Here is a 25,348-nt window from a genome sequence, read left to right as displayed (position 1 = left end):
ACTGAAAACATAACCACAGACGTCGACATCATAAAAACTTTCTGTTTTTCATTTAATAGGTAATTCTTTTGTATAGCTCCATTAGATTTCGTGGTCCGATTGACCGAATAACTTTTTTCAATTAATTAATTTTTATGTAAAGTGTTGGTTGAGATAAAACGTTAGTGTCACGAGCGGGATTCGAACCCACGACCCTCGCTAAATACGCCGCTGCTCTACCACATGAATTTTTCAAATGTCGATTCTCGGCGATAAATGAAAGGGCCACGGAGAGCTTTCGTGAAGATATCCTTATATAGATGTATTGATGTACTGATTCGTGAAAATATATTTTACTCATTAACTCCAATTAACCAATTAAATTAAATGGCAAAAAGAACGGAAACTTCAAAAGGTGGGGTTGAGATGGGAAGTTAATGTACGAGTGGATCGAAGTCACGACAGCTCAAGTGGGAGAGTAGCGGCATATTTAGCCGAAGGTCGTGGGTTCGAATCCCGCTCGTGACACTGACTTTTTTATCTCAACCAACCTTACATACCTTTTTTATAGCAATTATTTCATAAAAAGGGTTTAATTTTAGGTTGTAAATGTGATTTTATAAATCAACATGCACATTACAGGAACGAGAAAACTTGGAATGTTTCAAGGTAAAAACTACAACCGACCATTCCGATTCCGCCCAATATATTGATATCGAGAAGCCGTACAACGTTCAAACGGGGTTAAGTCGGAAAGTGTAAGCCGGAATTGAGTTTCGCTTGAATTTGGAACCACTCCGAGCTTTAAATATGCATGTGAATTTAAATAAACCAATCGGTAGTTACGTGAGTGATCGTTTCCCTTTTTGTAAATCACACGTCGGTCCTGTTTCTAGTAGTTTTCAACCTGGCAGGTCTCTCGCGTAGCCGTCCACTGGGGCTAGGTTGATTTCGATGGGAAAGAGGCCGACAACTCCGTGACAGAGGTGTAGACATTTCAGATAAAGCGGAGGACCAACGTCCTCAATATACCAGACTTCGGCATTCAACCTTCGATTCTCGAATAACATGTGTTTTTACACCTTTCCAATCGATTCCACATTTAACTGCTACAATTGTTTTAAAAAAGATCGACAGGCAGAGGCAACTTCTGGTCATAACCACTGCGATCCGTCCTACTGATGCTAAAAATCCATTAAAAAATGATTTAAAAAAAGTGGCAGCACGGGTAGGACGGGTTGGTAGAGAAGGTCTTACATATCAAAAAAACTGTCAATAGGTGACCCTCGGAGGGCTTGAATCGTAGAAGGGTCATCCTCACCCGAACAGGCCATGCAAGGTTGACACACTGACATTTGGGGTCAAAGTCCTCTTACGTTTCCAGCATGCAGGTGCTCGATGTTCCCCACCATTGAAGGGTGCATTTCTTTGGATCCATACAGAGGGCGTGCAAGAATGCCACACAATATTAGAATTGACTGTTCCGATTCTTAGAAGAAAAAGGGTTGTTTTATTGTATATGGTACTGATATTTGTGTGTTCTAGTGTGTGTTGAGAAGGAATGTATTTAAGGGTGAGAAAAGTATGTGATAGTGATTCTCGAGGCTTGCCGTTAATTAATTGTAAAATACAAAAGCTGGACTTGCCGGTGGACTGCGAGGAGTGATACATGCAGTACATGCAGGCAGCTCTGAACACGCCTGTGTTTATGTATATATATATATATATATATATATATATATATATATATATAAAGTAATCAGTTTGTGATGCAACGCTTTTCTAATTTTACGCCAGCAAACCGTACCAAACGTTCAACGGTTTAATGATCTGATACGCGGTTAATCTTGTCCAGTATGCAAATGGAAAAGGATTCGGCTCGATGGGTCTTTAGGTCACCTATTAAAATCCGTGCATTTGCATAGAAGGTCCATCGTTTAATTAAAATCAATACGGTTTAGAAGATGAATTTGTCGGTCTGCGTTGCTCCTATTGGTTTGTTATAATCGCTTAATGGCGTACGGCTATTGACTCCTTCACCTCCTCAATAGGGGTCCTGTCAGGCTGCTCTTTGAATTTGATATCGACAGTCAATAAACGGAATATCGAAAGGATCATAAATTGGATCAGCAAAGCAAGAATCAGCCATTGGGGAGTCAACGTCCCAAGGGAAATTGTGAAAAGCTTTTAATTAGTCTAAGCGGCACAGCTTCAACGGTCACTAATCGACCGACACATCGGTCTCTTCCATCACAGTCCAGTTGAATGTAAAAGTGGAACTGAATGATAAATGATTTAAAGGGAATATTATTGTAAAACCAATTATTACTTACAGTTATTAAAGATTTATGAAAAGTAACATTCGTAGAATATTATTTCACTATTATATTTCGCAAATTACAAAAACTAAAAAAAAAAATGTTCAGCTGTCATGTAAAATTTGTTTCGTAAATTTTATACCATTTTAATAACTGTGGCAAATTATAAACGAACAATCATCAGGATAAATTTTTTCTTGAAATTTGGTTTTCCAAGAGTGCCATCATGCATGTTAATTTTGTTTTTGTTTTTCTTACAAAAACATTCATTTTTACCAATTATTCCTTAAAAATTTATTGATTATAACAAATTCCATAATAATAATCAACAGGATATACTTTTTTAAACTTGGTTTTCCAAAATTTAGCTAACCTTGCATGTATATTTTATATTTTTTTTACAATAACTATATACATTTTTACCAATTATTCTTAATGATTTTATTGATTATAACAAATTCGAAACTAGCAGTCATCAGGGTTAACGTTTTATCTTGAAATTTGATTTTTGAAGTATTAATGTATCTAGCATGTGGATTTTTTTTACAAAAAAAACAAGTTTTCCCAATTATTATTATGATTTAATTGAATATAGCAAGTTCTATATAAACAATCAACAGGTATACTTTTTTTTCTTGAAATGTGGTTTTCCAAGAGATAAATAAATTTGCGTGTGTAGTACATATTTTTTTTTTATAAAAAAACATTCATTTTTACCAATTATTCGATATAATTTTATTAATTATAGCTAACTCCAAGCTAGCAATCTTCGGGAATAACTTCATGTCTTGAAATTTGGTTTTCTAAGTGTTAATGGACCTTGCAGATGAATTTTGTATCTTTAAAAAAAAAATATTCTTTATATTCACTAATTTCGTGGTCCGCTTGACCAACTAATATTTATTATAGCAAATCCCAAACTAAAAATCTTCAGAGCTAGCTTTTTGTTTTGACAAAAAAACCCGATCATGTTCTGAGCAAAGAAACAGAACAAAAATACAAGATGCTTGAGTATGTCCATCCCTGAGAGTAGCCTGTTCCCAATTATTGAATAACAAATAAGTGACCTAGGTTGATACCCGCTGGAGCCTAATGTGATTAGTGTCAATTCACTGGCCTAGGGTCTCAGTTCAATAAGCCCATAAACCCTCCGAACATCAGCTTATTCCTGCTTTCATGAAAATAAAGCACGACTTTATTTTTTGCCAGATTATTTGACCTCTTATTAAAACTATTTATATAAACATTTAAAAAAATGCTATTAATTCCTGTGATGTCCAAAATCGATGAAATAATCATTTTAGGGATCGCTCCATTTTGATACCCATCTTTGTCTCTCATCCAGGGAAGTTTCAGAATCGTCCTTTAGTTTTTTCTGTTCTAGAGAACAAAGAATTTAGGTTCATTCCAGGAATTTCTAGGCTTTTGATATGGCATAGAACACAGGCATCAATTTGAAACGTAACTGTTTCCTACCCACCACGAATTACTTTTTCTTAGAATCTTATTTAATAGACTTCTAGAGTGAGGTGTGGCAACGAAAAATCATTAATTAATTAACAAGCAGTTGCGATATTTGTGTGTCCTAATGCTTGTTAAAAAAATGGGGCGAGATAATCGAACCTAACTATGGAATTACTAAGAAATAAGCCAGAGAACGACAGTGCTTGGGAAACCTGAAATCCCCACTTCCTAAATTTCCATCATCATCAACAAATATACATTGAAATCGATAATCTTTCGTAGCCTTCCCTCAAAAGAATTCTAACCAAAACCGGCAAACTCATTGTTACAGTTAGAGAGGGCTAAACGCAGAGGAGTGATAGGACTACCGGTCACTGTTATCTGACAAAAGATCTTCCCAACATGGCTATGTTCAATGAGGACCTTACTTCTAACTTATATCAGCATGAAGAAACCCATATTTTCAAATATGAAATAACCGCTCAATCGAGAAATAACCGGAATTCTGCCAACGACAGTGATCTAGTACTCCTTAGCACTGAACTAAGGAAGTAGGAAAGTACAGTAAGTAAGAAAGCTGCAGTGCTTGGGGAACACAAACTCTCACTTCCTAATAACCATACTTATCATCATTATCTCGCCTGAGAATAGGATTTTGCCCTAGAAACAATTGCTCTTAAATTCACATACCCTGCTTGAATGTAATGTTGTTCTACAGTAAGGTACATATATGGGTAGTTACAGTGGACAGAAAAGTTTAGCGTTTTATAGTTCTCTGCGTGTCGGAGTTGTGAACAAGGTCCAAGCAAACACAACAACAACGAACTCTTTACGGATTTGTTTTGTCCGATTGTGAAAGGCCGATCGATCGGGTTGATTAAAGCCGGTATGCATGGAATTGAAAAAAAGGGTAACAAAATACGTGAGAAAGCGAGAAGCAGCTCGGGGTTGTGGCCTCTGTGCTGCGCCTATTTAATATCGACCCAAGGTCGAACTCGGCTAACCCAATTATGTACCTCGCCCCGGCTCTACGTGCAGTTGGAAATATAGTTCGGGCACGAATTATCCGAGAAGTTGTAATTGCTAACTAGCCCGGCTCTTAGCGCATTGCGGGGCATTAATGTAGAATTATAACATTAAGTTTAAAACGGCTGAATTATCGTTAAGTCGGAATATCGACTTGTGCGTTGGAGGCGGTTATGTCGAAAACGGACGAACAACAGATTATTGCGGGATCCACGAGCTGTCCCATTTTCATCAAACTCACGTCAACAGTTCAATTACATCTGAATTCGGCAATCGCAAAACTGAAATCTTTTTGGATACCAATACATTATCCAGTCGAACCAAAATTCCAAAATCTATCTATGTACAATAAAACTTAAATTCACCAATTTCGTGGTCCGCTTGACCAATCAATACATTACAATTAATTAAGGATTTTAGTTGAGATGAAAAAAGTTAATGGCACGAGCGGGATTGGAAAATTGAAAAGTGGCAACAAGGAGGGAAAACTCATTAGGTGGGGTTGAGATAGGAAGTTGATGTTGAACTTCCCATCTCAACCGCACCTTTTGAATTTTCCCTCTTTTTTTCCATTTTTCCGTGGCCATTTCATTTGTCTTCGAGAATCCAACCCGATTACACGACATTTGAAAAATGACAAAAATAGAGGGAAAATTCAAAAGGTGCTGTTGAAATGGGAAGTTGGTGTCCGAGTGGATCGAGGTCACGATAGCTCAAGTGGTAGAGCAGCGGCGTATCTAGCCGAAGATCGTGGGTTTGAATCCCGCTCGTGCCATTAACTTTTTTCATCTCAACTAAAAACCTTAATTAATTGTAATCTATGTAAAACTCTTATAACATACTGAAACCTTTTCAAAAAATCTGACCCCGTATTTAAGGTAAAAATGACAAAACTAAACTGACATTTCAGTTTAGAAATAGGGTCGGACATATAGTCAAATCAAAAATAGAGAATTACCAACCACCTTTAAGCTCAACTTTAATTCATAAAGCTAGTCAAAACCTATAAAGCAGATTAACCGAAATGTTTACAAATTAAATCCCAAACTGGTCCATTTTAAGAAGAACAATTGCTTATTTCAATTCATTAAGAATTATCGGATTAACGGGTTATTTTTTTACCCAAATACAGTTGGTCGTCTTCCCCCTAATATTTTTCGCCAAAATAATTTATGACACGACAGTCACGATAGCTCAAGTGGTAGAGTGCCGGGGTACTAAACCTGATGTCGTGGGTTCGAGTCCCGTTTGTAACACTAATTTTTCATCACAAACTTCTTTGCAAACAAATTAATCCATATTACAAACCCAACTGTCTACATAATAATTGTTCTTTAAATTGGGCGTCCATCAGTAAACCTGAAAACAGCTAACTTGATGCCTGTTCATAAAAAGTGCGGCAGGTTATTACAATCACATTGCCTTTTAAAAATTGACAGGTTTAAGTTATTTTTAAAATTCCAGTTTGAGTTCAGAAAATAGCTGTCCAGCTAGAATGGCCTCTATTACATTTACAAGAAAATACGAAGTTCGAAAAGGAAAATTGTATAATTTTTTCTCGGTATAACCAAGACCAGTGATCTTGTCAACCACGACTTTATGAAATTCGAATCCATTGGTGCACGTGGTATTATAAGCATTCCTATTCCACAATTCCTGTTTTACAGGGGTCCCGCAGGGCTCGATTCTAGTGCCACTTTTATTTAACCTTTTTATCAAAGACTACTGTCACTTAATGTTGTGTCTTCTTATCAATTCAATATAAAAGAATGACTCTTAAGCAAGTGAAGAAATAAGATCAGACATATTCTCTGCTAATGATGGGGCTCTGCTGGTAAGCTGATCAAAAGAGTTAACTCAATTTACTGAACTCTCTGATAAAAAGAGCAGCAGCTCTGATATTCGCTATATAATATTTCACACCTAAATTCAAAAATCCCCCAAAAATCCCACAAGGATGCATTCTTGGTCCACCATCCTTTATACCATCTATACTGTTGACTTTCCTGTAAATCCTATAGCAATCATTACCACTGGATGACACTGCAATTCTGTCCTTTAGCCTAAATTCTACCCAAGCAAACCCCGACACCTTTAGCTTATCACAGAGTGATGCAAAAAATGGAGGGCAAGACTGAATGAGGAAAATGTATACAGTGTACATTTACAATGAAAAAAGTCCTGTGAGACGTAGTGTCACTATTGTGATCGTGGGAAAAAAATACACGCAGATTTTTTTTTAAAGCTCTAGCTAGCTACGAGTTAATCAAAAAACTCAACCCACTTTATTGAGCGAGCAATGTGATGCTCTGAAAAAGGAGTGGTGACAAAATACCCCCTCCAAACCGGTACCAATCTGCAACCCATCAGTAATTGCCAATAAATTTTGAGTTTGGTCTTTACCACCTCCCCCTCAGGTCACCCCTCCTTTTTCCTTTTTTTTACGAGTGCATCTGTAGGCAACTCCGTAATTCCTTATCATTACAATAAATAATAAACTTAAAAACGTAAAGAAGTAGTATAAGGCATAAGTATTAAATATAAGACCACTTCACCCCATTTGCCCGTCACCTTCACTGATCCAACAACTAACTCTTCGCTCATACAGCTCTTTGCTCCTACAGTTCTTTGCACATCATCCCATGGCTCATTCAACACTTCACTCCTACAACGCTTGACGTTTGCACACCGAAATTCGAAAACCCCCGAAGCATACTAATGGGGTGAATTGGGCATAATAAATTTGATGAGCGCGAGCGGTGCGCTATGAAAAAGAGTTGATTCGTTTTACTGAGTGAACGGTTTTGATCCCATCTTTAAAAAAAGGCGTTTTTCCTATCTCTCATTAGTACGTAAAAAGTACAAATAAATAAAATATAACAAAAACTTCAATACATCTCTCTCAGTCTATATTTTGCTATAAATTTGTCAATCATTCCTTAAAATTTAGGTTTAAATTAGGAACAAATTAAACGAGTTTTCAATTAAAACCGGTATCAGCATTTTGCAATATCACAGCTGGCCGATTATTAAAACACAAATTTAAAAGTAGGCAAAACCGCCGGGCAGATGGTCGATTATACAACGGGTAGAAGATTTATTGTAAAGTCAGTCATGAATTATCCGGCATGTTATTGTAGTAATTGGTGGCCTAGGTTCCCAGCGCATTGCAGGGTGTTATAACATACAGTTTTAAACATTTAAATAACTCTTTGGGCCCAGGTTGTCGCTACCTGAAATATAGCCGAGTCCCAATGCAATTAAAGCTTCATCCAGGCCAATTTATTCACAAAAACTACTTGAAAAACTATTTTAATTTTTTTATAATGATCGATAATTAAAATCACATGTTAGTGGATAAAATTCTAAAAATTAATAACAGTTTATTTTTTTTCTTCTAAAATCTGAAAATATGCATGATGGCAGGAACTCACGAATACTCTGGATCACGGTATGGTATTGATGAAAATGCAAATTCAGTGAAATTCAACAGCAAATTCAGTGTAAATCCACTAAGGCAGTATGTATTTAACACTGTAACACCCTATAAATAACATTCCGTAAATTCAGCTTTTTTTCCTTATCCTTGAGTTTAGTTTGTAGAGAGATCATTTCATTCATATTATTATTTCTTTATCAAGTATTCTAACTTAGGCGATATCACTGGGAAGTGCGTTATACTCTTGAATGTGAAAAGAGTTCATATTTCTATTGGTTTGTTTACTCTTTGTTAACTTCCTTGAATTAATCTATTGAATTAATATGACAATCTATTAAACAATTTTATTTGGGTATTTATCATTTCTTCAAGCTCACACCAAAACATGTGCCACTTAGTGCCAAACTCTATGTACCAATGTGTGGTGATTAGTGACCGTTAATAGATATTTATTTAGAAATCTTGAGATGCGGTCTGGTGTGATGTAGGTTTCAGAAAAACATTTTCTTTATCGTGCCAACGTTTCGATCTTTATTGAGATCATCTTCAGGGCCTGGGATTTACAAACATTGTTTACATATAACAATTACATTTTGGATGTGGAAAAGTGAATTTATACAATGCAAAATATATATATTTTTTTACATATTCAATCAAAATATTTCTACTCACTCAAAGTGTTTGTCTTCTATGTAATTGTGCCATTCACACAAACACTTTGAGTGAGTAGAAATACTTTGATTGAATATATAAACAAAAGATATATATATTTTGCCTTGTATAAATTCACTTTTCCACATCCAAAATGTAATTGTTATTTGTAAACAATGTTTGTAAATCTCAGGCCCTGAAGAGGATCTTAATAAAGATCGAAACGTTGACACGATAAAGAAAATGTTTGTCTGAAACCTACATCACACCAGACCTCATCTCACGATTTCTATGTATCATATTATTAGAACAATTCAGTTTTTGACCAAAAGAGTCACTATTTTCAATTTAATATGCGAATTCTATGTACTCATGATGACTATATTGTTTAAATTAGCCTCCGGAAGAATCATACACATGTCATCAGCATATTTACAAAAGGGCTTATATTATAAGTGACCTGATCTAAAACCGAAACAATCCTATCATTCACTAGCATTTCTGCAAAACTGAGGGACAAAATGCTACCACCATCAGACTGCATATATATTTTGTTGTCATATTTAAAGAATAATAACTTCAAAACGTACTTTTGCCAACAACCGCCAAGAAGACAGCATGCGTTCTGTTTCTTAAATTTAGATGTTTCAGGCAGTAATTTTGTATAAGTTATTTTGTATTGTGAATTCGATAGTTCAACGTTCTGTTCTGTCAACAATACGGGCGTTATTATTATTATTCGTCCGCCGCAATACAATCAGTTGTGATCTAAGTCTTGATTCACCACGACCGCACGCCTGACATCTCCCCGCACCGCAGCATAAGTGGACCCGACTTCATCAGTCTTTCCCGCACAACCGCAGCGCCACATCACATCTATACATCAAGCGTACTCACAAGTGAACTTTTAGTTTAATCTAAATATATGTGTTTTTTGTATCTTCATTCTAACTTAGTTTTTTTCTTTCTTTTCTAAATTCATTGAAGAGCTCTTCCGTTATTTCTCTGTTTAATTAATTTTTTAATTTAAAACTAATACTATAATTTTATTTGATAGTATTATTATTATTATTACAATAAGAAACTAACTTTGTTTACCTTTGCCGTAACTTTTTCTTATAATATATTTGTTATTTCTATTAGATAACATTTTATTTTGCATGTTATTGCCTATTAACGCTATCTTAAGGATTTTTAATATACAGAAGCTCTAGATCTAATCAGGTGAGTGATTTGAGTGGCAAAGTGTCGTAAAATAGATCTGGCAACACATTTGGGAAAAAGATTACCTCCCACAATCGGACGAGGTCGCTGAATATCCAACATTTTTGGTTCTCCGGGCTTAATGCTGTTTTGTTTTAGGATATGAAAAATTTCTGCCAGGAAAAAAGTCGTTATATGACGAAGTCCTTGTTTGTGAGCACATGTGTCGCAAGTAATTGTTCATTATAAAAAGAAGATATTTTTCTCTCTAGAAAATATGAAAGGAAAGCTGCCGACTTGAAAATTTAATATAAAATAATTGACATGGTGCAGCCAACGGTACGTGGAGTTATCCGTTTCATACATTTATCCTGGGCCAACTTCATTCCGAGTGTTAAACTGAGGTTATGGGAAAACTCAAACATCGATCAACAAACTTTTAAAAGTGATTTTATCGCAATATTGTTTGATTGAAACTGATTAGAATCAAAAAAACAAATAATATATCCTCCACTGATTAAATGATTAAATACAACTTATAATGTACAAAGAAAAATAACTTCATTTGTAAAAAGCTTTCAATTGTTGTAAATTACCTAGATTAACCCATCCCTGCTGTCCTGTACATTAGTTTATTAATGAATAAAATTAAGTATACGAAGTTCGTAGAGTTCGGTCCTCTGGTCTCAGTGATTATATTCTTTTATGGAATTTTTTTAAAACAGATATGCTACTTTCTCGGCAACCCCACAATTTTATGCCATATATCCTTTGGGGTATATCGCGAAACCTCAGAAGAGATGCCTGGTATCCCCAGGACCCGATGAATAGATTCGGTACGTCTAGGTTCAACGATACTCTTTGATACATTTTTTTATTTTTCTTAAACAGATATGTTAGTTCTTTGCACACCTCACAATCTGGAAAGTAAGTAAAGTAATTACTGTCATTACTTTTAAGCACGGGTTAAAATCCAACTTAACCCGTTAGATGTCAATGGCAAAAGTTCAGAACCTTTTGCAATATTTTTTCTACATTAATCTCTCAGAAATTTTCATAGGCTGTACCCTGAACTGCCAGAGTGAAAAACACGAGTGCGATAAAGTAACCCTTAAACACTATTGAGACTTGGAGATAATTATTAATTTGAAAATAGATTTTCGATTGTTTTCATTTAACTAATTCTCGTGAACATCAATGAAGAACTTGCGTTCTTGAAGTGATCCATGTCGAATTATTCAACTATTAAGAATGTTTTAAAAATAATAGAAATTCAATGACCAGTTAAATTAGTTTTCCTAACATAATCGTTATTTATGAAATAGTTAAACCTTAAATTAATTAAGGTTTTTAGTTGAGATAAAAAAGTCAGTGTCACGAGAGGGATTCGAACCCACGATCTTCGGCTAGATACGCCGCTACTCTACCACCTGAGCTCGCCAACTTCCCATCTCAACCCCACCTTTCGAATTTTCCCTCCTTTTTGCCATTTTTCAAATGTTGTGTAATCAGGATTCGATTCTCGGCGGCAATGAAATGGCCAAGGACAGCTGTAGTGAAGTATACTTCATTTTGCTTATTACATCTATTAGGTTTCATGGTCCGATTGACTAAATCAATTCTTTTCAATTAATTAATCTTTAATTGAGGTTTTGGTTGAGATAAAAAAGTCAGAGTCACGAGTGGGATTCGAACCCACGATCTTCGTCTAGATCTGCTGCTGCTCTACCACTTGAGCTATCGTGACCTCGATCCACTCGGGCACTAACTTCCCATTTCAACTCCACCTTTTGAATTTTCCCTCCTTTTTGCCATTTTTCAAATGTTGTGTAATCAGGATTCGATTCTCGGCGGCAATGAAATGGCCAAGGACAGCTTTAGTGAAGTATACATCATTTTGCTTATTACATCTATTAGGTTTCATGGTCCGATTGACCAAATCAATTCTTTTCAATTAATTAATCTTTAATTGAGGTTTTGGTTGAGATAAAAAAGTCAGAGTCACGAGCGGGATTCGAACCCACGATCTTCGTCTAGATCTACTGCTGCTCTACCACTTGAGCTATCGTGACCTCGATCCACTCGGGAACTAACTTCCCATTTCAACCCCACCTTTTGAATTTTCCCTCCTTTTCGCCATTTTTCAATTGCCTTAATTAATTGAAAAATATTAATTGGTCAAGCGCACCACGAAACTAGTGAAGTTAAAACTTGACTCGCTTTTCAGTAGGGAAATATAGTCTGTTCTAGTTATATTCAAACAAAATGGAATTTTTGGAGTGTCGTAATTTTGGGACAAAGTTTTGTGAATTTGGTATGTTTTTTATCCATTCAGTCCTTACAATGCGTGTCCTTACGTGCAGCCCTTATGCGCACAAAGAAAATTTTTTCCAAATTATCATTTAAAAGTGTTTAACATTAATCTTTGAAAAGTACTTAGTTTCTCGAATGAAAATAACCATAATTATCGACAAAGTTAATTTTTTCCTGAAAACTTCCGAATCGTATCCATCTAAAGTACTTTCTATATAACAAACACAGCATACCTTTTTTTATAACAAATATACAAGGGTGGTCGAACAAAAAGTTCCTGAACGAGTTGCATTCGTGGTCGACTTGCGGCTCTCTGCAAAGGCAAGTCGGAGCGAAGAAAGGAAACGCCTGTAGCGTTCTGAGCGCTGCTTGACACTTGGTAACTGTCACCGTAGAGCACGATACTGAAAACAAAAACAAAAATAAAATTGTGAGTGGAAAATTTTCCACGGCGTCGGTAACATTTGTAATTTGTACATCGATTACAAAGGTCCAAAGCTGTATTCCAGCGAGGTCAGATTCAACGGCGCCCCGTGGAATAATATCTTAACGGGCAACCCTCGGAATTACTAATCTAACCGGCTTCCTTCCTATCATCAATCTCGGCACGTTCGAATAAACACTTTTATTTTGACGTGTTATTAGTGAAGTTAGGAACGAAAACTGGAAACGTGTTCTGGAAAAAAAGCCCAACCTTAATACGAAAACAGTGCAAATACATGAGAAAAAATGTCTATTATTTTTTGTATTAGTTATTTTATTTTTTTGTTTTTTGTTTTTAAGAAATGTATTTTATTCAGTTGGTTTGGAAAAAAATATGCAGGATACGTTACACATTTTTACTTTTATATACAGGGTGTTCGTCTTCCCGCGTTACAAACTTTGCCAGTAGATACTACATTCAAAATGGAACCAAAAAGTACTAATTAACTATGGTCCGAATCTCACCAGTTTCGGAGTTATTCCACTTTTTCTGATTTTTAAGATTTCACGACCTTGCTTTAAATAAACAATGATAACTCCAAAACAAAAACGTTTCGGCCAAATTAGTTGTTACCATTGAAAACTACGTTACATTTGCAGTAAGATGTGATCTTGTAAACGTTGGTGAAATAAGCATTTTAGTTACCAGAACTTTGGAAAAAAATTTTTTTTTTCAAAGTTGAAAAACTTACTATGCTGATTCTAAACTAATATTTCCAAACCTAGAAATATTAGGTTCTAGAAAAGATCAACAAATTTTAGAAAACATACTCCATTTAATATCCTTTTTAGTTGTATAATTGTATTTTAATTCTTTTGTCAAAGATGTAGAGAATTGATGAAGGAAAGGAGAAAACCGCGGTTGACGGATTGGTAAGGTGGAATAATAATAAAAACTAAAAAAACTTTTGAATGAATTTATTAAACTGTTTTAATTTGGGTTGGAAGTATTTACTTATTTACCAACACGACTGCAACATTGATCATAGGATTATTGTATTATTATTCCCCGGAATAAAAGAGTTTTTAGATTTAAAAAGTTTTTAGTTATCTTGTAAAATTTTGTTAACACTGTGTTGTTATTTTAAAGCAACTGATGCTGTCCGCTGCTGAAAAACGTAAACTTAAATTGAACTTTCGAGTTGGAGTGGCTATATGAGAAAACGGGCCCGTTTGTGCATTTGCGGAGGGTGGAGAGCATTTCGAATCAAAATTAAAAAGTTTAATAAATTCATGTTGAAGAGGATCAGGTCTTGAATGAAGTTACAAACTTATGCAAACAATTCGCCGAGCTTTCGCGAGATATAGTCACAACATCAGGGCCTGTATTAATTTTTTTACATACATTTATATATTCAAATTTACTTACACTACTGCTGAATTATATGTTACATATTTGAGAAAGACAACTATTTTTATCCATTACAAAGAACATTTGGACCATTATGTGCTCTTTGTCTAGATTCTACAAAAACAAAGAAAAAGAAAACGAAGTAAGTGAATCTCTTTTTGTGGCGAACAAAGAAAAAAACCATGAGGGTCATGTTTTAAGGTGTTTCTCTCCTCTCTCTTTTTACCTTCGATCGTAGTTATGGTTTTTTTTTAAATTTTAATGGACTAGTTCTTTTGGAGGAAAGTTGATTAGGTGAAATTTAAATTAAATAGTTTGTCTCCGTCGAGGTCCTTCTGTCTACAAGCAAAATTAAAAGGAAGGCTAATCCGGGAGAAGTTGTAGCTATTGCCCCAGCCTTTTTTTATGTATAAATTAAGTTTAAAAAATTATTTATATTTTAAATTTTGTTGTTAATGTTAATTAAAAATTAATTAAAGGATACAAGTTACTATTCAATAAAATATATAGATTTTCAAAAACGGTAAGGTATGTAAAATATAAATATCTAAAAGTTATACACATTAAAATTATTAAACTAATAATAATAAATTAGAATGTCGTCGTTTTAATAAAATGTATACTAACTTTTTTTTTAAATGTTGTGGTTGTCAACACGTGATGTTAATTTAAATTTCACCTAATCAACTTTACCCCAAAAGAACTGGTCGATTAATATAAAAAAAACCATAACAACGATCGAAGGTAAAAAGAGAGAGGAGAAAAACACCTTAAAACATGACCCTCATGGGTTTTTTTCCTTTGTTCGTCACAAAAAGAGGTTAACTTACCTCATCTTTTGTTTTTCTTTGTTTTTGTAGAATGTTGCCAAAAAGCACATAATGGTCCAAATGTTCTGTGAAATGGATAAAAATTTTTCAAATATGTAACATATAATTCAGCAGCAGTATAAGTAAACTTTAATACATAAATATATGTAAAAAAGTAGTTATGGAATATTTTCAATCGTCTTTTTTTATAGATATAGAGATTTATTTGTTTGTTCAACCACGGCCAAAGAGAAGCTATGGAGAAAATTGAATTCTCAGATTGTTGATATGCATGACAAAACGTCTATGAAACGGGCTTTATATTTGACTTGGTGGAATCTCAATGGCCGGATTAAAAATAAATTTTATGCTATTGTTTATTTTTATAAATGTTTAGTAAACTAGGGAAAAACATACACCAATTAAAATAGATCTTCACGGCTAACTTATTATTTTCGACCAGCTTTTCTCATTGTAGTTGATATGTCGTAATAATTCACAAAAATACGTTCACCAAATCCGAGCCTGAAAATTAATTATAGAAGACGTGAAAAATCTGCTATATTTGTAAATAACTTTACCAGTACATCTTTAAATATTCAATTTCGAAATCGGTAGTTAATTTCGTGAACATTAGCTAGATCAGAAAAATACAAAAAAGAGAGCAAGAGAGGGAAAAGGCAGAGCGAGAGAGAGAGTGTGAGAGAGAGAGTGAGATAAAGAGAGAGAGAGTGAGAGAGATAAAGAACGAGAGAGAGAAAGAGAGAGAGAAGTAAGATAGTGTAAAAGAGAAAAGAAAGAGAGAAATAGAGGGAAAAAAGAGAATGTGTGAGATAGCAAATTAAGGGGAGAAAGAAAAATTAAGAAAGAGGAAACTGTGAGAGAGAGCGAGAGAAAGAGAGAGAGAGAGAGAGTGAAAAGAGAAACAGAAAATATAGAGATAAGAGCGAAAGAGGAGAGAAGGCAAATAGATACACAGAAAGAGAGAGTACGAGAAGAGAGAGGTGGAGAGGATAATGGGAGAGAAAGAAATACAAGGAACAATAGAGATAGAGAAAAATATATAGGTAAAGAGAGAAAAATACAGGGATGAGCGAAAAATAGAGAGAAAGGAATGAGATATAGAGAGAAAGAAGTAGTGTTAGAGAATGTGTGTGAGAGTGAGAGAAAATTTTAATAATATATTGATTTAGATAAATGATGTTTGTTGAATTATTCACTTAAATTATTTCATTTTTTTATTTTTATTGAATGTGGCTACAAATTTGTATCATTTATGGTTCATGGGCAACTAATATCAGAAAGAGTTGCAAAATTTTCTTTGGCTGAAAATGTCTTGTTGGCAGAGTTGGAAACAGTATTCTATGGAATTGACCGTTTCGTTACCGGGAAGCTGTAGAGAACAAACGTTTCTCATCAAATTCCATCTAATAACATGAGAGCTATTAACTTGGATTAATTAACTAACAGAAATGTGGTTTCCACAGTTCCAAACCAACGTTTACCCTCAAGGAGAAAAACTTATTCCCTAAACATAATATACGTACCATAGACCTATCTACTGTACACCCAAAATTAGTGTGGTAATGAGATTGATTGATTGAATCATGTATTGATAAACGATTTAATTTTGAAAATAGCTACAAAAGTGAGGTATCTGGGACTATCTTTAGGACATTTCTTACATTTAATGTATAATAGCAATTATAATTTTAGTTTGTAGTCGCATCAGACTTAAAAATAAAATAATAATTTATTGTAAAATTTAACAATAACGTAAATGATTAAAGTGAGAATAAGTTAAACTTATAAGATTTATTTTTAGACAGAGCATGTTATATTATGACCGAAAGAGGGAGAGAAAAAGAGATAGATAGATGGGAAGATAGAGACAGAAAGAGAAAGAGAGAGAGGGACGAGAAAGATAAAAATATTTTCGGTGAGTGAATAAGTGTTATAAAAAGAAGGATACAAAAACAAATCTAAAGATAGATAAATAAGTGGATATATACATAGAGAGTGGAGAATGTATGAGTGGGAGAAATATAGATAAATGGATAGAGAGATAGATATATATAAGCAGGCAGAAGGTGAACGAGAAAGAGAGAAAGGTTAAGAGAAAGGGAGGAAAAGGGATCGTGTGTAAGCCTGAGTTGCCAAACAATGAGTGTGAAAGATTTTTACAATGACAGATAGATAAATAGAAGGATATATAAATAGATTAGTGATATGTAAATAAGTACATCGTTAGATAGAGGAGAGAGAGAGAGAGAGAGAGAGAGAGAGAGAGAGAGAGAATGAGATGGTGAGGGGGAGAGGAATAGAGAGGGAGAGAGAGAGAGAGGGAATGAGAGGGAGTGAGGAGGTGGAGAGGGGGGAAGGGGGGAGAGGGATAGAGAGAGAGGGAGAGGAAGAGAGGGGCTAGAGAGGGGTGAGAGAGGGATTGAGAGAGAGGGAGAGAGAGAGGGTGAGAGAGGGAGAGAGAGAGTGAGAGGGAGAGAGAGTGAGGGAGAGAGGAAGAGAGGAAGTGGGTGAGGGAGAGAGTGATAGGGGGAGAGAGGGATTGAGAGAGTGAAAATTAGAGCCGAGGAAGTTACAGAAAATACAGAAATAGAAAGAGTGAGATTGAAAGAATGAGAGAATGATTGGGGGAGTGAACTGAGAGTTTGTGTTTCACAGATTTGTTGAATGATTCAGAGAGCGATTGTATGTGATTAATAAGGCTGTGATTTATGTGCGATAAAAACAGTCAAATATGGACATATATATGTAAACATATTTGGTAAAAATTGCAATTTAAAGCTGAAAATATGCGAAACTACCATGAGAGAAAATAAGGAAACATCAAAGTTTTGAAGTATTGAATAGAGAAACAGTGGCAAGAGGAATATAACATGGCTATTATTAAAAAAGAAAAACGCATTAAAAAAAATAAATAAATAAATTTAAAAAATCCTCCGTCTCATACATCGAGACCCAGATCGGTCTATTTTCGATGACGTCTCTGCTTTTATGGAGTGTTTCATTGTATTTAAGATCCAGGTGAAATTTCATGAGGGTACTTTCGTGGGGAATGGTTTTCCCTTTCCATTTTTCCAAAAAAACCTTGAATTCTGGGTGGCTTAGTTTGTAGATGGTCAGCTCTAACTAAAGCACGACATAAATCGGTATCGAAATCAGACTTTCCAGACCAGTTGTGTCACAAAAGTTTGTGGAAACTTAGACTTCCAACTTTTATTTCCCTTGTGTTTTACTGTTTTCATATGCTCCGTTACCAAAAAACGTGTAGCTGTTGATACAGGTTTATCCCAATAAACACATTGTAAAACGTCTGCATCGCCCTTAAAAGTCTCACTGGAAAATTCACGCACATACTTTTGAAAAAAATCATTCGTCTTTGCGGTGGCTTTCGGCATTTTAGGAGTAGTCAGTTTACAACACACGAATACTGCTTCACGATGTAACGTGAATGCATGAGAGACTGGGTACAGCTATGTTCGTATGTTGGTAGGTAAAGAAGAGATCTGAGGTCGTAATATTTCCATGAATCCAATTGAACTATTGCAAGAGAACATTTACAGTGGTACAACACTATTCCTTTCTACATCTATTCCAAGAGAAGCAAAGGCGACCGAAAGTTCGCGGAGGAGCAGCAACTGAACAAGCACAAACTCGTTCATTATGTGGAAACGGAAGACTGGGAACCCGTAGCACTTTTTCGGATATTTTTTGCCTATTCAGAAGCAGTAAAATTTGACGTGCCAAATACCGATGTGCCGGATATGTAAAAAAATATGCAATTACAACCCGTTTATGCAAAAATATGCATTGATGGCAATATATGCACAAATATGCAAAATAAATATAGCTTAAATTGATTCCAAATGCTTTCAAACATATACAGTTTGTTAAACCTGTAGGTTTTAGTTAACCAGAAAAAATATGCAAATGCATATATTCCATAGCCCTAGTGATTAATATGAAATTATAAATTATAGATAAAATATTTATATGCGTTTTTAATTCCATTGATTGTCCTAGGGTACAAATATCGTAGTGATAAGCACACTATAGCACACTATTTATTTTTCCTTTTTCTCAAAATATACGGGATAGATAATAAGTTAATTGCATTTCAAAGCGAGAATTTATAGTTACGAGTTATTTCTCGGTAATTAAATTTTCACGAAAGATTTAAATCAATTTAACTCTCAGTAAGTAGGAAGATCTTTTTTTAAATAGAATAACCCACCTGTAAATACAGTTTTAATTTTCCTTTACCTTTCAGCCTTATGTGTTAAACCCTACATTTAAAACAATTAGAGGGTCGTGGAAAATAATTAATTACATTTCATTTTACCTCGAGGTTTTTAACCAAATACAAATTAAAGAGGAGGAAAATGGCTTGATTTTGTCCCGAAAAAAGTCGGTTTGTTTCATTGACGTTATATATTCGTTTTCTTAAATAGTTACTCCTTAAAACGCTTATAAATATTAATAAAATAATTGTTGAGGAAATAAAGTTCTGATGAAACTATTAGATAATACAAATCACTCTTGGTTTCACGGTTTTCTCTTCAACTACTGAATAAAAACCCACAGGTCATAAGAATGAAACAATTCAGAGAGAAACGGGCTTTAAATCTAATTTTAAGTTTGGTAAATCAACCGATTTCCACTCGCGGCGGGAAATGAATGCCGTCTCGATTAATATTTGCATTATAAGGTTCGTCGTTGGGAAACTAAAATCGGCGAATCCTTTCCATAGAAAAGTGGCTCTCGTTAATTAAAAACTGTTTTCAATATCGTAATGGGCACTAGGATGAAAGGGAATGAAAGTGGAAGGTAATGCAAATATTGCTTGATCATCACACAAAAAAATCTATACAAATTTGCTGAATGTAAATTTTTTGTGCCAGGCAAAACATGGAAACAACAAAAATTAAAGCATTAGTTTCTAATACTAATTGCGTTTCCGTCATTTATTTTATTCATTTATTTTTTGGAGGAAAAGGAAAACCAGAGCTCAGGCTCAGCTAGGGTTTTTCGACGGGATTTTAGTAGACCGTCCTATCCATAATTCAATTCAGAAGGTGAAATATTGGTTTAGAAGATGCAAAGAGCTCTGATCATCATAGGATGATGACAAAATTCAAGAATTTGTCCAAAATAACTTACAACCAAACAGAGACTAAGAAAGAAATTGGCACAATAAACATTCAACATGTGTGTGGCTTTTAGGTTGAGCCAATATAACTTTTTTCCGTCAAATGAACTCTTTTTAATTTAAAATTAACCATTTTTACCTTCGAATTAATTATTTTTTGATGTAATAAAAACTTCAAGACAATATGAAAATTTATTCTATTAAAAGCTCTCAGGCAAGAGGGTAAGGTAAACTGCGTTCACAAACACATACACATACCCCCACCAGCACACTGACATCGTATACAACCTAGGATTACCGCCCCTAGAAGAACTTGTCCTGGGCAAATATTTGCGGAAGTGCCCTCGTGCGGGGATCCGAAGGGCAGGGGACTTTCCTGGGCTGTTACGTGCCCGAATGGCTCCAAAGAAGTCGGAAGGGTGTTGTTGGTTGATCACATGAGCACATCCCTTCCAAGACCCCCGTAATATATTGTAGATCATATTATGCTTCTTTGTGCTCAGTCCTGGGGGCCGCCCTGTTTTGTGGTGCGGGGAATTCGAGCAACCGGAATCGTCGCACGACTCCTCTGATGTGAACAAGATTGAGGAGTTTAACATCTGCGACGAACTTCATAATTTTAACATGTGCAAAGCCATAGAATGTGACCAAGTGGTGTGGTGGTATATATATGTAAACTGTGAAAATGGTGAAAGAGGTATAGCTCTGATGTCGCGAAGATATCTAGTGGATGTTATCAAGATTCCGAAAGGAGGAGACCCTAATGAGATTCGATCCTTGAGGTTAATTTGCTTACTTCCTGTGCTGGGAAAAGTACTCGAAAGAGTCATCCTAGAAGAGCAGATTAAAGCTTGCTATCACTGAGACCAGGACGGATATGGGAGAGGACGTTCTGTGGATGATGTGCTGTTGAGCATGAATAAAGAAGTGGATGAGCCAAACAAAAGTTATGGCTTGTTTTCGACATTAAGTGCGTTTGACAGACTTTGTTGGCCGTATGCCAAGTGGCGGTAATTGTACCTGGGAGTGAACGGAACATGGTACCGTTATAGCATATGGGAGGGAAAGATGACGATGAGCTTAGGACAGGATTTTGTTAGTATGAATGCAGAGAGGATGTCCACAGGGGTCGGTGACCGTACCTGAGGTTTTTGGTGTTCTACCCGCTTCTAAGCGAGTTGTGGACGATCTGAGTTGTCTGACCTCAGGCTCTCCAGGCCCAAGATTAAGCAGAGAGCGAGCAAGACAGTAAAGACAATGAAGGAATGATGTGCGAGGGTGAAATTGGAAGTGTCGAAAGAGAGATCTGTCGATGTTAGGGGCCACGGACAGTTCCGGCGGTGGCGCTGCCTGTAATGGCGACGACGGTTCTGCCGGCGGACCTGAGCTTATATAAGGCCAAATTGAGGCACGAGTTGATCCGTGAGGGACGAGGATAGGAAATATAACTGTCAAAGTTCTGGGAATGGAAGTTGTGAGAAAGGCATTCGATGAATATAGGATAGCCATTTGGCCGAGTAGATGGCACTATTGTCGCTTGGGCATGAGGGTCTGGGGCGCTCCGTGCTGGGTATCGCTTAGTCGTCATCGAGTCGAGTGGACCCCTGGTGTGACCGACTGGTTACGGGTCATGGTCCGTGTAATAGTTGGTTTAAACGATTTAGATTGGACAAATGTGACAGGTGGGATTGTGGAGCGGTTGGCACTATGGAGTACAGGTTATGTTGAAAATGCAGTGGAAAGGAATTGAATGGTCGGATATCTGGAAAGAGTGGTTAAAAGGTAAAGAGCGCAAACCCTTCCTGAGTGAATTGTGTATGAAAATGCTTGCCGTGTATCGGACAAACAGGGAGCGGTCGCAGCCGGTACTAGGGACAAGGGATTAGGAATACAAGCGGGATGAAATACAATAGGTTGATCGCGTTAGTTATATTGTTAGTAAATAATTCGGTAGTTTAGGATTTAAAAAAGAAACTAACCTTGTTCTGAAATTTTGCTTTTTACTAAACTAGACTGATTGGTGGTGGGCATTTTATAATTATTGTGCATGTAGGTGGCGGGTTTTTAACTATTGTTTTTTGGTTTGGAGAAGTGGAGCGTGAAGTGGCGAAGGGGTTGACGATCCCATCGCCAAGGACTTCCTGCAAACAGTCATATATAAAAATTCTTACTCTCAATCCTTTTCCTTCTTGGATGAAAGGGGATTTCTAGTTTTACTGCAGCCATGGGTGGTAGGCAAACACTCTAAGCCAGCAGACAGTTTGGCGAGGACCGCGCAGGTCCCCGTTAATGATTGTCGAGTGTGCCATCAGTCACACACCGCGGACTGCAGATGCAAGCTCTTCACGCGGAAATAACTGAAATACGGGCGCAAGCTAACCAAGCCCCATTGTTTGCAATTGATATTCGGTTCGTAGTGGTTCGTGATGAGAACTGGAGAGCAGCTCAAGGGGTATTTTACCCTCTGAACAGTGGTTAGTATTCCACTTAAATAAAAAAAATATAAAACCGATGCCTGGCCGTCTGCCGGAAGTCCTACTTGAGGTTTCGATAGAGCTGCATTTTCTATCGATCGGGAGCAGCTTCTGCTTCTCTCTAAATTTTTGATTGACCCTCTGTTTGTATTTCTGTCAACCTCTTTGTCGTCCTGTTTGTCCCTCTCTCACCTTTTCTGATTCTTTCTCTCTCTATCTCCATTTATCTCTCTAAATCTATATATCCCTCTATCTTTCTGTTTGTCTCTTTCTCTCTTTCTTTGTCTACCTTTCTCACTCTCTTTTATTTCCGTTCTGCCTTTCTGTCTTTCTTTTTCTTTCTCTTACTCATTCACTCTCTCTCTCTCTCTCTCTCTCTCTCTCTTTCTCTCTCTCGCTCGCTCTCGCGCTCTCTCTCTCTCTCTCCCCTCTCGTGGAGATAGGACGGTTTAGGGCATTTGCACAATAAACCTTTCAACATCAACATGAGTGTGGTTTTGGGTACAGCCAATATAGCATTTTTCAGTCAAATTAACCATTTTAATACCTCAAATTAGCCAGTTTTAATTTGAAATTAACCCTTTTTTAACTTCAAATTCACCTTTTTAAATTTAAAATTATTCCGTTTTAATGGCAATACCTCTTTCTTTAAAGGCAAAAAAGCTAAATTCATACGAAAATATTTACAACTGAAATTAAAAGTTAATTGAAAATTGTAGCTGTACTGAATTGATTTTCCCGTCACAAGTTTTGTTATTATTTTGTTATACTTAATTATTTTGTAGTTAAATGCTTGTTAATTTTTGGAATATTTTATATTGTTTGTAATTCCAAAAGTCTTTTTTGTTAAGTTTATGCAAAAAAAGTTAAAAAAAAAAAAAAATCGTTGTTTCATTCCTTTGAACCCCTCTGTTGCCTAAGGGCAACATTCCCACATTTTCAAACTGGTGTTTTACAAAAAATAAAAAAAAAGTTACAACCATTAGATCATCTCTTCAAAAATGAAGAAAATAGATATTTTGACGAATAATAATAATTCTCGGTTGAAAAAATTAAGGAATTTCGAAGAAAATCGATTTTAATATTTAATAAATGAGAAGATCATTAAATCACATAAATCACCGACACGCATTCTTACTAAAACATTGTAGATATATAAATAAATTTCTATTTTACAGCCGACTCGTGTCCTATAAGAAAAATAGTCCCAGCCTCTTCTTTTCCGAAGAAGAACTCCAGTCACGTCTTATCTCATATCTGTTAAAATTACATACCGCGCACGTTTCTACTTTTGAAAAAATTCAAATTTATCAATGAAGAAAGAAAAGATAATTTTTATTTTCCCGGATGGATTATAAACATTGCAAAGCTAGAATACGTTATTATTTTGAAGATAATATTGTACACGTGAGGAGGGTGCCTGGATACCACGGGGTTGTAAACCTTACTTATACCTTAATCACACTTAGGTCTTTATTTATCACCTTGCCTAGACATCATCTATCTTTAATTATAAGGTAACAAGCTCATTTATTTAACACCTCGGCTAGATATCAGCCCTTATTACCGCGCCTTGAGCAGTTAACAACCTTTGGCCGTAAATCAATACAAAATTCAAAATTTCAAGCGTTATAGGACTGACCTACATAAACTTAAATTTTTATAGTTGTCTATTTGTCCAGAGTATTTCTTATTGAAAAATTAGTCAAGCTGGGTAAAGTATGAATACAATGAATATGAATACAGAATGGTTTATAATTGTTTGGATTTCATTTTGTCTCTTTAAATCATAAATCAAATATTAATCATTTATGTGACTTTTTGTTTACATAATTTATCTCGGCGTTTGCATTGACTAATCTTTGTATTGTAGTATCCTGACCCTATTATTTTATAAATTATAACAATGATATAAAGTGTCTTTATTTATAACTTTCATAGAAAACTAAAATAAAACTTAAAAATTATACAATGAAAAAAAAATTTTTTTATATTCAATCAAAATATTTCTACTCACACAAAGTGTTTGTTTTCTGCGTAAATTGTGCCATTGTTGCGTGTCGTGTTGATAGTGCCAGTGAGATATTGCTGTTTTATGTTTATATACGTGTAAAAACATAAAACAGCAATATCTAATAAACATAAACAGAAATACTTTGATTGAATATAAAAAATATATTTTTTTGCATTGTATAAATTCACTTTTTTCCACATCCTACATGTATTTGTTAAATTTAAACAATGTTTGTAAATCCCAGGCCCTGAAGATGATCTCAATAAAGATCGAAACGTTGGCACGATAAAGAAAATGTTTTTCTGCAACCTACATCACACCAGACCGCATCTCACGATATCTGATTAATCATCGACTAACGGTCACTAATCAACACATTTCTACCTGTTTAATATATATAATAGATTTCTCTATGTTCACGCTATTTGAAAATCCATTTTAAAAGGTATGATACCAGATTCTAACCTAACTTTATACACGAGAATTATAACAACAGCGATGAAACCTTCAATATATTTAGAATGATTCGTTGAAATGTTTAATTAATGGCATCGTCTTTTTTAGAATTTTAAGGAAAAAATGTGGGAAAATGTAGGGCATTACATTAGAAAAAAAATTGCACGGAAAAATTAAACGCCCTCAGTTTGGGTATTCCAG

The 25,348-nt window shown here is 35.3% G+C and overlaps 1 protein-coding gene across 2 annotated transcripts in view; it reads right to left on the bottom strand.

Annotated features, from left to right (window-relative positions):
* LOC106665399 overlaps positions 1-25,348 on the bottom strand; it is a 621,066-nt gene that overhangs the window by 418,189 nt on the left and 177,529 nt on the right. For both annotated transcript variants that reach the window (XM_014391809.2, XM_014391810.2), the window contains exon 3: positions 12,627-12,797. In XM_014391809.2, coding sequence (XP_014247295.1) covers positions 12,627-12,797 — 171 coding nt within the window. The remainder of the gene's footprint in view (positions 1-12,626; positions 12,798-25,348) is intronic.

This window comes from Cimex lectularius, unplaced genomic scaffold (assembly GCF_000648675.2).
Source record: "Cimex lectularius strain Harlan isolate CLEC.00 unplaced genomic scaffold, Clec_2.1 scaffold9, whole genome shotgun sequence".
NCBI classification, from domain to species: Eukaryota; Metazoa; Arthropoda; class Insecta; order Hemiptera; family Cimicidae; genus Cimex; species Cimex lectularius.
This window is presented reverse-complemented; position numbering and strand designations above follow the sequence as displayed.